At 41.2% G+C, this 12916-nt stretch overlaps 2 protein-coding genes across 3 annotated transcripts in view; both read left to right on the plus strand.

Annotated features, from left to right (window-relative positions):
- The window catches only part of LLGL1 (LLGL scribble cell polarity complex component 1), a 363828-nt gene that overhangs the window by 152071 nt on the left and 198841 nt on the right, over positions 1 to 12916 (plus strand). The gene's annotated exons all lie outside the window — the stretch shown is intronic.
- EPN2 (epsin 2) overlaps positions 1 to 12916 on the plus strand; it is a 42288-nt gene that overhangs the window by 12131 nt on the left and 17241 nt on the right. For both annotated transcript variants that reach the window (XM_061346623.1, XM_061346633.1), the window contains exon 2: positions 7626 to 8400. In XM_061346623.1, the coding sequence (XP_061202607.1) occupies positions 7806 to 8400 (595 nt within the window). In that variant the 5' untranslated portion in view covers positions 7626 to 7805. The remainder of the gene's footprint in view (positions 1 to 7625; positions 8401 to 12916) is intronic.

Raw genomic sequence — 12916 nt, forward strand, 5'->3', positions numbered from 1 at the left:
TCTCAAGATGAATGTGCAAATCTGCTGGCTGTGAGGGATGGTGCTTGAAGTTTTATGCTGTGGATGGACATTGATGAATGTAGGTAGGATGTAAAAATCAATCTCCATTTTCTGTACAGGCTTGTAGTTTGTGCTAGCAGCCAGTACAGTTAAGCTGAAGAAAATAGTAGTGTTTGGGATGTATGGACAGATACGGCTTTGCAGATCATGTACTGTTCTTTGAGCAGTCCTTTTCATTAAAAATTCATGTCCTAAAAAGTATTCATTAGGCTCAGCTTCTACCAGTAATAACATGGAGAGTTAAACCTTTGTCATGATGAGCACTTGCCTTTGGCCTAGTGGATTTGTTAACGTGGTTTCGTGTCTGTGGTGTGTAGGTGGGGAGGAGGAACTGCACACAGTGACGTCTGCTTCATAATGATAAAGTGCAAACTGAGTTTGGTTACTGAAGTCACTCGATAATTGTAAGTAGCAGGTACCTTCCCAAAGTATCAAGTCTGATACCTGAGCATAGGTACACATGGATCCAGTAGTACTTGTAGGCTTTGAGTTTTAAAATTTGCAATTGTATAAGAAAACACTGTGGCTTAAAGAATGCAGGTAGCGTTTAGGGGTCTTGCAAGCTTTTAGGTTGTGTTATTTGCAGTTGCTCCTATATTCAAGCTGATCTAATCGGCCTCTGATCTGTTGGGAGAGAAGATATAACAGCTTCCTTTCAGCAGGTGCCTGTCACCCGCTAAGCAGTCTAAGTGACAAGGTTCTAAGACCCATCTTCTGGCAAGAATATCAGATATCTTCCAGAATGGAAAGAGGGAAGGAGAGAAATGTCTCCTACTGTCTTTAATTCAGTTGAAAACGCTACTTAAATATACCCAGTGAGCTGAGTTCATTTCACCTTTTTGTCAAGGCACACATTGGGTGATACCTTTTTTTTTCCTACTTCTCTATTTGTGAGAATAAAAGACAAAATGCTTCCATTCAAGCAGGTAATCCCCAGAGCACAAACTCCTTTTGAGAGTTTGGGAAGGTATTTTCACAGGCGTGTTGGATTAATTTGCTTTTGGAACTTTAGGTTCAGTGCATAATGGCTTAACCTTGCTCTGTATTTCTGCAATACTCTTGTTACACAGCTGGTGCTTGCTGTATTACTGCTGAAAAATAGACTGAGATGTGCATAAAATGCAGGTTGTGCTGTCAGTGCCACTTGACCCCGCCACAGAAGGAGGAATGTGTTATTTTTAAAGGGATGTTGGAAGCTTGTAAGCCTAAAATTAGATCTCCAGTAGTAGGTCGGATTTGGATCCATTTGTAGTGATCTCCATGGCTCTTGCAGGGGCTGTTCCTTTTTGCAGCACTTCAGAGCATACGTGCAAGCTTCTTTGCATGCTGTCAGTAATTCCAGCTGCATTACAGGCTGCAAAATGAAATATTACTTGATGATCTTAAAGGTATTTTCCAGCCTAGTTGATTCTATGATAACTGTGTCAAAGCACCAGCAAAGCACTCTGGTGTGGTGGGTCCTGAATTAAAGTGACCAGATAGTGCTGCTGTATTCTGAGCTCTACATTTCTACTCCTTGTCCCCTCTTTGTGTAGACTCAAGAGTAGTGAGATAAGCTCTCCATTAAGCACTAATATTGCCTGGGTAAGTTAAGTAGACCTGTAGTCAGAAAAGGTGTTATAGAGAAAAACTGATTTTGCATCTGTGTATCTATTTTATGGCTGTACAAGCTGGAGTTGCTCTCTGTGAGGCTGAAGCATGACTGTAAAATCAGTGTAGGATCTAACCTTGGGCTTCATGAATATGCATAAAGCTGCAGGAGAATTATCTTCCAGCATTAACTCTTTGAATAAAGAAATAATTTGGCCACCTGCTGGCTGTGAAAGCTGACCTTGTTCTCTCATTTGTAAAAGGGAGTGGAAAGCTTCCAAAACTTTGAATTTTGAACCATTTCCTCTTCTCAGAAATGACCCTGAAGAAGACAAGCATTTCAGCTGTGAAAAATGGAAATGAAACCTTTCTGCTAGAGTTAACCCTGGTCTTCAACCCACTTGCCAATCTGTATTTGTAATTCATTTCCTAAATAATGTTGAAGCTTGAGGAAGGGCATTGATGGTAATTTCAGTGTCTTCACTTTACTGTTTTCTTCACATGAATTGATGTTTTCTCTGCTGTACAATGACAAGAGGGAGCTAATAAGTGTGGTGCTTGTTGGCTTTTATATATAGTGCCAAGCTTCTGTGCTTCTCTTAGTACCCTTCTCCAAGTGACCACAATGTACAGTTGCGCCTTTTCCTGTTTGGTTTTGGGAACAGTGTTTGTATTGCAGTAGGGATCATACTGTAGGCAGTATAATGATACCCTCTGGTCATCCAGTTGTGTAAGAATTATGTATGAATAGGGAAAGGAAAAAGGGAAAGAAAATTAGCTATGGTTGAACATTTCTTTGTGGGATCCAATATAAGGAAAGTCTTTGCAATCCTTTTTTTTTCTGGATTATTATTATGTTGAATTTTAAATAAAGGCTTGTGCTTAATTTCTTTTTATCAAACATTTCTGGTTTGTGTGAAATGGGACTTTCTAAAAGCACAGTGGGGTTGGGTTTGTGCAAATGATGAGCTGTCACAAGAAAACTAGGATGTGAATTTACAGTGGGGTGCAATGGGATTCCTTTTTCCTTGCCACAAATAGAAGCTGACTTACTGTTAGGATTGGGGTCATGTTTGAGTGCATGCTTTTTGCTCTGTGCAGGTGTGGTGTCACTGTCTGTCTGTCTGGGGGAACTTTGTCCTTACTCAGCATCTGGCAACGCTTTCCTCTTAGCCTCATTCTTTGCAGACTGGTAAAAAGCGCTCTCCACGCCCTGGCTTCTCTGATTTATCCTGGAATTCCCCAGGTCCCTGAGGGATCCCTGGCACTGTCACTCCAGCCTGATAGCAAAGAGAGCAGATTGGGTTGGAAACTTGTAGTCATTTTTCATGTAGCTTTTATTGCCCATTTGATATGTACTTCATGTGTTTCTGGTCCATACTTAGCTGGACTGTGTCTGTATTTACCTTTAGGCTTGATCTGAAGGGCATTTTATCAGTGCATGGTTTGAGTTTTGCATTCCAGAGAGCTGAATGGCTTCTGCTGTCTATAGGTGGATTTATTTCTATGGCTCTTTCTTTGAACTAAGTTTATGAAGGATTTTGTGGCTTGGCTTCATTTCTGTGTTAGTTTTAGCAAATTAAAGATGGTTTCCTCATGTAGATATTAATGACTGAATTCAACCTCTTGTGAGAGAGAGCTGTTGAGAGGTTCACTCAAGATTTCCTTCTGTCTCTGTTGTATATCGAAAAGCACCATGAGAATTCTTTTGGGTTATTTGTGTAATGAAAGTATTGGAATAGGAAAAAGGAAATGGGACATTCCCTTCCAAGTTAACCTGTGATAGCACAGGTGAGCATCACCTTCTTGTTTTGTGTCCTTTTCCATCTATTTAAAGATGACAACATAGTTCAAAACCAGAGAAAATGGCTTGGAGGGACCAAGGAAGAGAAAACAAGGAAGGCTCACCCAAACTGAACAAGACCAACTCCCTCTCTCTTTTGAACCTTCTAAAGAGCTCTGTTCAAGCTGATCCCTATGCCTGTTGTGAGCAAGGAACAGCAGCTTTCATCCAGCAGTTTGCTCTCTGCTTAAAAAAGTGTTAAAAATGCAAACTCACTCTTGCTGACGTTGCATCGTTCTTCCTGGTGGTTTGTTGGGCGAACTTAATTCAATGAGGTCTTTGGGGGGGGAAAAAGCCTTTCTGGGTAAGTATTTGATCATGCGTTAGAACTGGTTTCTCACTTTCATGCAGTGAGGGTGTTTGGCTTTCAGATCTCTTTAATCATAAGATTGGCTGTTACAGTGCTCCAAAACCTGTAATAATCAAGTAAAACTTGTCTTTGGTGTGGAAGCAGAGGGTTTGTAAAGGAGATAGTGCAAGACGTACAGGGTTCTTAGTGAGGGTTACTGCTACTGCCAGAACAGTTGCCTTGCATATTGGTACAGCTAGATAGATGGGGGGTAGATGTCCATCTTTCCACTCCACTTTTAATGGAGTAACATGAAGCTTAGAATGAATTGTGTCCGGTGGGTTAAAAGTGGAATAGGATTAGAAAATACGTCTTCCAAGAAAAGGAAAGAATAGATATTAATGAGATCCTCATTAAAGGCCTTTGTGTCCATGAATCAAAGACATGAAGGTAAAGAACCACATCAGCACCAATGGCCTGATGGTTTTCCAGTCTGTTACAGGATAACAAGTGAAATCTTTAGTTTTCTGGAAGAGTGAAAAGTGCTCCTTTCACTTAATCCAATGTGTTTTCTCCTTAAAATGTTGCTCTACAGCTGTTTCCACAAAGCTTTACTCCAGATTTACTCTCTGCTAGCAGCCTTCTTCAGAAGCTTCACCTTAGCAAAGCTTCCAGTTTGGGGAATGGTGCTGCCATGCGTTTGGCTTCCTGCACATCCGTGCTCCAAGCTCGCTTGCTTTTGGGCTGAAGCTTTGTTTGTAATTAACCTAATAAATCCTAAGCATAAACAAAGCGTTTCCCAAATCCAAGGTTCTGTCCAAACCATTTCTGCACTTGATGAGGCTGTAACTTTGCTTCTGCTTCTTGCCTGCACTTTACAGCTAAATGAAGGAAAAGTATTCATGGCTTTGCTACAGGCTGTGTGGAGAGCACAGAAGGGCCTTGGCTCCTGCCTTTTTGATTGTTTGGTTTCTTCTTTGAAACCAGGTGTATGAGTTCCTAGTGTGTGTAGTTGGGCAGGATGAAAGCTCTTTGCTTTCTGATGCTGTTTTCTGGATCTTGACACCTTTATGTTGAACTACCTCCTTTAAAAGCAAGACCAGGGTTCGATCATTTTTATTCTTCTCATAGCCTGCCTTGCAGCAACACTTGTGACCATGTTGCTTTGTAGCCTGCTCACCTCTCTGGTACAACAGAAAACAAACCAGTGCTCAAAAGCTCATTTTCTACCAGACTTTCAGTTCATCAGTTCTCCTGTGCTATTGTGTGAGTGCTAGATTTGATGCAACAGAGAGAGGGGGGAAGCGGTTGCAGGGTTGGGAGGCCACTGGGTTTGGTGCTGGCTTACCATTAGCTTCGCATGCCTTGTGACATTGCACCCTGATTGTCTGTGTTCCTGTTTGTTATGATTATGATTCATTCCTCAGCTATTTATTTCGCTGGCCAAGTTGGAGGTGTTTAGGACTAGTAGGTGTTGCCATGTGCTGTAAAATTCACCTTTCCAAACATCATAGGTGATGTTGAAATGATATTCTTTCAAAAGCAAGTAATAAACCATTACCAAAAAGTAATAAACCAAACTTCTCTATTCTTCTTTGGTTGGGGAGGTACACACAGGTGAGGCATTTGCTTGTATATTTTGGTCTCTTAGAGGCCTCTCATCCCTGGCCTCTAAAGCAACAAACTCGATGGTTTTCAGAGATTGACAGTGGGTTAAAAGACAGGAAACAGGGTTAGGAGTAAATGGTTGTTTCTCACAGAGAAAGGTTATTCCAAGTGAAATGTCCTGCCAAAGATGAGTGCTCATGCAAATACGCCCTTTTCCAGCTGATTTCTGAATAAGGTGGCCAAATTGAACCAAATTAGTCAAATTTGAAATGAATTTTGAATTGAAGGCTGGAAGATCTGCGAAGTGATAAAATGGTAGTTGAAATGGCCTTAAAACATTTGCACAGGGAGAGGAAATGACCGTGGTTTCATGTGTACAAGTAGAGGCACAACTACCAAAGACAAATAGACTTTAGAAAGTATTCGATAAAGAATAGGGAATCCTAAGCAGTAAATGACTATGTTGTGATATGAACTTGTTACTGACAACTCTGAAGTGTAGAGTGCTTGGAACTGTGTATATCTCAAGAGATAGAAGTGTAATATGTGCATGGAAAGACATCAGAGATGATTTGAGATAGAGAGCAGCTTCTAAATAGAGGGATTGAATTTTGGGAGACCCTCACTTCAAGTGGAGTTGGGCAATTCCCATAAAATAATGAGTGATGTAAAGAAGCTGTAGGTGATTTGTTCTTGCTTAAAAAGCATCCCTTCTGTCTGCAGCTCGGGAAATAAATGTCCAAAGTTAAAATAAGCTGAAGTGCTTGTGCAGCATGGACACTGCACTGCTGTTGTGTACCTGCTGAGGGTGAAATGGGAAACACAAGCGGCTTCCAAAAAGGGGTTGGAAGAACCACGGTGTGCCTATTGTTAACTATAGAGTCTCTGCCACGGGTTGCATCTGAGGTGCCCAAGATATCCATCAGGCAAGGGAATATATATGTTCTTATAGTCTTTACATGAGGATTTGTGTCTGAGGATGTTGGACTTGGTGGACATTTTATCAAACTGATGTAGGAGGTTTTGATTTCATGTTATTTAATGCTTCTCTGGTCAGGTGACAGGCTCAGCCCATCTCAGAACTGCATGTTGTCCAAGCTGACACTTACTTCTGCTTTCATTCTAAATGGCACCAGAGCAATTTGAAGAATGATAACAATGTTAGGCTGGAAATCTGTGCTTTGCTTCTCTCCAGTGCCTTTTGTAAGTGATTCTGTTGCTTCTTCAGTGTTTGGAGAAACATTGTTGGAGGACATCTTGACTGTGCAATCTCTATTAAACATGGCAAGTTCCCTTACAGGATCAGTGCTTAGTGTTCATGCAGCTGGCAAATATCAGACTATTCTGTGTTAATGTAATAGCAAAATCTGCCAGTTTACTCCAGTAATGTATTCTGAAGCTTAATAGGCCTCTGTTTACTTGAAACAGTGACCTTAAATAGCTAACTGAAACAGCTTTCCAGCTCCACAGCTTGCCCTTGGGGGTCCTTGCCAGTCATTTTGGCTTTACAATTCCATTTTCATATAATTAAAACTTCTTCTGTGCTGTGTGCAAGACGCACAGAGCAGAAGCTGTGGATGTCCTGAGCGTTGTCAAACGTACAAAGTAAATGCATTTGGAAAAATAACTTCTCCTCTAATCTACTTAGCATTTAAAGGTCACCTTTAGTTGGAGGGTGTTGTTCTGGTGCTCATTTCACTGTGTCCCAACTGAATGCGGAGTCTTCTTCAAGAAGACTCTGAGGTTTCAGGTATAGCTTGGTTAATTTTGGGGCAGTTTGCTTATTCTGTCAGTACTCAGATCCCTGCAGCAGTGGTGGCAGACTGCAGTTGTCAACTAGAGGGAAGCTAATAGCTGCTAAGCATGGAATTTCTAATGTAGTTTCGCCTCTCTACAAGGTAATTTCTGTAATTAAAAATCCTAGGTAGGTTTTACCATGCTGGAAACTGAATCACTGAGTGATTTCTTGGACTTGGTTTCTGTTTTGCTTGTAGAATTTGGTATTTGCATAAGCCTGGACACATTCTTGCTTTGGTTTTGTTCACGTTTGTAATCTAAAGTGTTTAGTATTACGTGTGAGAAGAATAGCTTCCAAAATCAAACATCTAGAAGAAATTCAAACAGAAATTCATATGTTATACTTCTGAGTTATTTTCCTAGAGTTCTGTAGGTTGCTTTCCATGTAGGAACAATTAACGACCCAACTAACGTGCTTTGTTTTCTTCCCTTACGCAGGTCATGATTCTCATTTTCTCGTGTCATTCTCTTGAAGAGAGGAAATGATTGTAGTGGAACGTGTTACAAATAAGCCACTGACCCGGAGCCTTCTCAGTGCAGAAGCATTGATAGAAGAGCAGATATAGCCCTTTCCTTGTTTGTGTTCTGGGATCTGTCTTCTTAAAAAGGGAAATAAAGATGACGACTTCGTCTATTAGGCGGCAGATGAAGAACATCGTGAACAATTATTCAGAGGCCGAAATAAAAGTTAGGGAAGCAACTTCCAATGACCCATGGGGTCCTTCCAGTTCACTCATGACTGAAATAGCAGATCTGACTTACAATGTGGTGGCCTTTTCTGAGATTATGAGCATGATCTGGAAACGACTGAATGACCATGGCAAGAACTGGCGACACGTGTACAAGGCCCTGACTCTCTTAGATTACCTGATCAAAACTGGTTCGGAGCGAGTGGCGCAGCAGTGTAAAGAGAATATTTTTGCTATCCAGACGTTGAAAGATTTTCAGTATATTGATCGAGATGGTAAAGACCAGGGCATCAATGTGAGGGAGAAATCCAAGCAGCTGGTCTCTCTTCTGAAGGATGATGAGCGACTCAAGACAGAGAGGGCCCAAGCTCTGAAGACCAAAGAACGCATGGCTCAGGTGGCCACTGGAGTGGGTAGCAATCAGATCACCTTTGGCCGTGGCTCCAGTCAGCCAAACCTATCCACCAGCTACTCGGAGCAAGAGTATGGGAAGTCTGGAGGGTCCCCAGCATCTTACCATGGCTGTAAGTACAAATACACAGACAAAAGAGGGTTTTCTTTCTTTTCTTTTGGGAGATTTTGTACTCTCTATGACTACCTGGTGATGGCTGGTTTCTTCTCTGAAGAAACAAGGGATAGGACAAGAGGAAACAGCCTCAAGCTGCACAAGGGGAGGTTTAGGTTGGATATTAGGAACAATTTCTTTCCCAGAGGGTGCTCAGGCATTGGAACAGGCTGCCCAGGGCAGTGGTGGAGCCACCATCCCTGGAAGTGTTCACAAACTGTGTAGATGAGGCCCTCAGTGACATGGTTTAGTGGTGGCCTTAGCAGTGCTGGTGTGAAGATTTGACTTGATGATCTTAAAGGTCTTTTCCAACCCAGCTGATTCTATGGTTCTGATTTGCTTTCATACATGAGAGTAAATGGTGCCTACTAGGAGGATTAGTATGCTGACTACAAGGAGCTTTTTGCACTGGCTGAGTCTCTGTAGGTCTGCTCAGTGGCAGTAATGTCTCTTCAAATGACTGGTTAAATATTTGTTTTGGAGAGGATGTGTGTATTGATGTGCATCAGTTTAAAAGGCAGTTGTTTACTGTCAGTTCCCCAAGGTAACATTGTCAAGCTGCTTTTGTGAACACGTTCCAGTGTTTGATGTGATAAACCCCCAGTCTCAGTAGGGAGACTGTGAATTGATTTTGGTTTCATTGTTTCTGGTTTTAAAAGTACTTGAAAACTTGTTCTGTTGAGTATAATTCAAGAAATGAGAACTACAGAGTATTTCCTGCATCATTTTGCTACTTTCTTTCTGATGCTGCTATTTTACTTTGGAAGAGTATGGGTGTTCGATTTCCTTTATTGCTTGCCCAGCAGTTCTTAGAGTAGTAATGCTTTGAATGTGTCTTATGTTTAAATATTTAGACTATCAGCAATTGCTGAGCAAGTATTGGTACTAAACACTGTGTTTCATTCTTAAAAACTTAACACAGTGATGTGGGAAGAATGGATTCTTTATAACACTGCTTGAGGGAACTCCCTGTCATGTTAGGAAGAGGCCTGATTTGGCACTAAATCCTTCTTAATATAAGTAATGATCTGATGAAAGCTGCTTTGGCTGGAATGTCAGTGGTTGTGGTCTTAATTCTGAAGGAAAAATCTTGTCTTTAAATGAATGCTTATAGTGTGTGGAGGACTGTAACGGAGCCAGTGTGGGGAATCGATTGAGCACCAGTTGGAAGAATCTGCAGTTTGTCATGTCCTGTGTCCCAAAGAGCTGCTCAAATTATAAATCCCTGGATGGGGTTTACTACCCCCAACATGGCCTTCTGTGGAAGTCAATAGGATGTAGTAGAACAAATGAAGCTAGAGATGAGGAAAATCTCTGTCCATGTAAAGCTGTGGAGAAGAACAGGAAAAGTTGTTCCAAAAGGAGATGCTTTTAGGATACAGGGTTCCAAAAAAGTCCATCAAAGTTTCCAGGTATGCGAATGTTCATTTTAATGAGCAGTGGATTAACAAACATCATAGTTTTTCTGTAATAACCACACATGAGCATTGATTCAGTGTGGATTTTTAAAGGAGAACATGTATATTGTTATGACAGCAGTAACATTTTTGGCTTTTGAGGTCTATAGCTCTATAGACTGCAACAAAAGTTCTTAATTTAGGAGATAGCTTGAAATAATGTTGGTTTTAACTTATACTGATGGATTGCAATAATAGTCACTAAGGTTTGCTGAGCACACCTTCGGTTTGTTCCACAGGGTTATTTCTTCACCAGGTCTTAACTGTAATTAGTGCATGTAACTATTGTTTGTCATGTTAAATGCTACCAGAGGCTTCAGACTGTTCCTCACAGCAGGGATTAAGCAATGCAGGGTGTGTTCCTGAACTGGTGTTCCTTGGATACTGTAAGGATTGTGATGGGGGACGAGATGTCAAGAAGCAAGTATGGTTATTCTGTCAGCACAGGGTGTTGGTTTACTGGATACTCTCATTTGCCTGCGGATGACTTTGATGTATATCTCTCTTTGCAGGGTTGCTTTTGAGGTAATGATTTCTTAATCTATCTTTCTCCTCCCCCATAAGCATGTACCTAAGAAGCTTTAGAAATCTCAGGGTTGTTTTTCCCTTTGGGTTCTTCCCCTGTTGTAGACTCCCCTGGACTGAATTTCTCTATCAGCAAAAATGCAGATGGTTGTTAGTTTTTATGATCTGTATCTTTTGACATTCTAATGATTCTTCTATGGTTTAATTGAGTTTAGCAAAGCAACCCAGCACCTTACAAAACAGCTGTGCTAAGTGCTTCTGATGATGGGAAACTTTGGCCTTCATCGGAGGAAACAAGGAAAGGACTTTCATCAAAATCCAGACCGTTAATCTCTTACATAAATTCTTGTTATTCCTGTGCCTTCTAAATTTAATGGAAAAGATGCTTTTCATTACTTGAAGTGAAAAAGATTGTATCCGTCTTCTTTTGTTTTATTCTAGAATGAGAGCCTTCTTTTGTTCTGAAAATATGGATTGGGTATAATATGTAAAAGGCATTAAGTTATGCTGAGCTCCTGGGAAATCCTCTCCTTATAACAGTACTAAGATGCGGTTGCTGTACTATGTATTCTGGCAGAATTCTCTTTCGTTCCTCTGAGCCTTTGAAGAGGAGATCAGAGGCATTTAGATTTGCAACCTATAGCATGAGATTTGCCTATTAAAAATGTACATCCACCCTCTTTGCTAAGTGTTGAGCATGTCTTAGGAACATTCAAATGGAAATGAAGTTTGGGAAAGTTTAACAACAGCCTGTTCACCACCAGCACGAAATGAAATGTTTCATCTCTCAGTGGTTTGGTGTTAGCATGTTTTACTTCTGGTCCTTGCTGGATGCAGTGGGTAGGGATTGCAGGTTTTGGGAATGCATTCCCCTTACTTGAAAAAAGGTTGTATTTGGCTATAAAATCTCTTTTTTGATACTTTCATGCTGAAGAAAAGCAGCTTGAGCTCATTGGAAGAGCTTAATGGTTTCTCCAAGACAGATCACTAGGGGGAACAAATAACTTCCAGTGAATATCATGTCTGGACTGTGTGTGAGGGATCTCTTCCTCCACCTGTCAGTTACTCAAAGTGCAATATTAGATACATCAGTGGACCCATTTTTATTTCATTTCTTCAGGGTGTTGCTTTAGCACGCTGTATAGCATTGGCTGTATGCATCAAACTACTGCTCTTCTTTAGCTCCTTAAGCTGGTGTCTGACAGTGCACATAGGAATGAGGTTTTGTATTTGATGTTGAGCCAGAAAGGTTTTTCTTGTAGAGTTGCTGGTCTTTGTGTCCCAGATTTATCCTTTATGAGAAAATAAAAGCAATATGGATGGCCTGTCCAGAATTCAAGGTGGAAAAGGATCTGTTGACTGATGCACCATCATCCCGCAGTGCTGCAGGCAGGACACGCTGGTAAATAGGGACATTTATCCTGTCTCCTCTCTGAAATTTTCATCTCATCTCCAACAATCCTTTAGAATCCATGGAAAGTGAAATGGTGAAGTCTGAGAGGTTTTAATAAAATCCTTTCCCCCAAAGCTTTGCCTTGATGGCTTTATTGGCCCTGAAGAGCTGTGTGCTGTAAAGCTTGTGTAATTCTAGGGAGTGCTTTATTACTCGCTATCAATGCAGACATTTGTAAAAGTATCACTATGGCTTTGCTATCTGGTCTCATAATCTGTGAATTGAAGCCAAGAGAGAGATTGTAAAGCTGAACCAAAATAAAGCTCCTCCCAACCTCCATCTTGTCAACATACTGGGGACAGTTGGCTGTGTTCCTGCTTTAAGCCAACAGCAATATATATATTTACATTAGGAGCTATTAAATATGCCATGACAAAATACATAGAAGTTTGCATTTCTTTTGGATGATGTGTAAATTGTATGGAATTGCATGAAATCTGATAGCAGGTTTTATTTCATCTTGAAGGAATGTTCTTGTGTGGTGCTGGAATAAATCTACTGGGGAGAGGAGGGGATATGAGGTCAATATCTGAGATGTTCTGGGGGCAGTAGTTCTCTACCCTCAATCTGGTTTTGTATCTAAATACTGTCTTTATGCTGGTCACCCGGTTTTGGAACCTCTTGTCCTTAGCCTTGTTTCATCTACAGCTGACCACTTAAATAGGATTCTGGATTTGTGGCTGCATAGGGAAAAGTAGGGTGTTCTTAATATAGACCTCTTGAGTCTGAACTGTGATGCTGTTTCAAGCCTGAGAGCGCGTTTGGAGTTTACAAGTCTTGATGAAGTCCTTCATCCTGTTGGAACACTCTGAGTTGTCCCAGTTGGGGTTGCTCAGGAAGCAGCAGTGCATTCTGCTGCAGCTCCCCATGGCTGGGTTGTTGTAAGAGTCAGAAAAATGATGGAAAACATACTCTGCTTGGAGGGAAGGGACTGACAACGCTGATTCCTTGGCATCCCTGCCCCCAGAGATTGTGTGCTTCAGCTTTGAAGTGTCCCTGGGAAATGCTGGTCCTCTCCCCTGTACTACCTTCATGTTTTA

The sequence above is a fragment of the Neopsephotus bourkii genome, unplaced genomic scaffold (genome assembly GCF_033783945.1).
Source record: "Neopsephotus bourkii isolate Nb327-2 ecotype Australia unplaced genomic scaffold, CSIRO-AGI_Nbou_v1 NB_39, whole genome shotgun sequence".
NCBI classification, from domain to species: Eukaryota; Metazoa; Chordata; class Aves; order Psittaciformes; family Psittacidae; genus Neopsephotus; species Neopsephotus bourkii.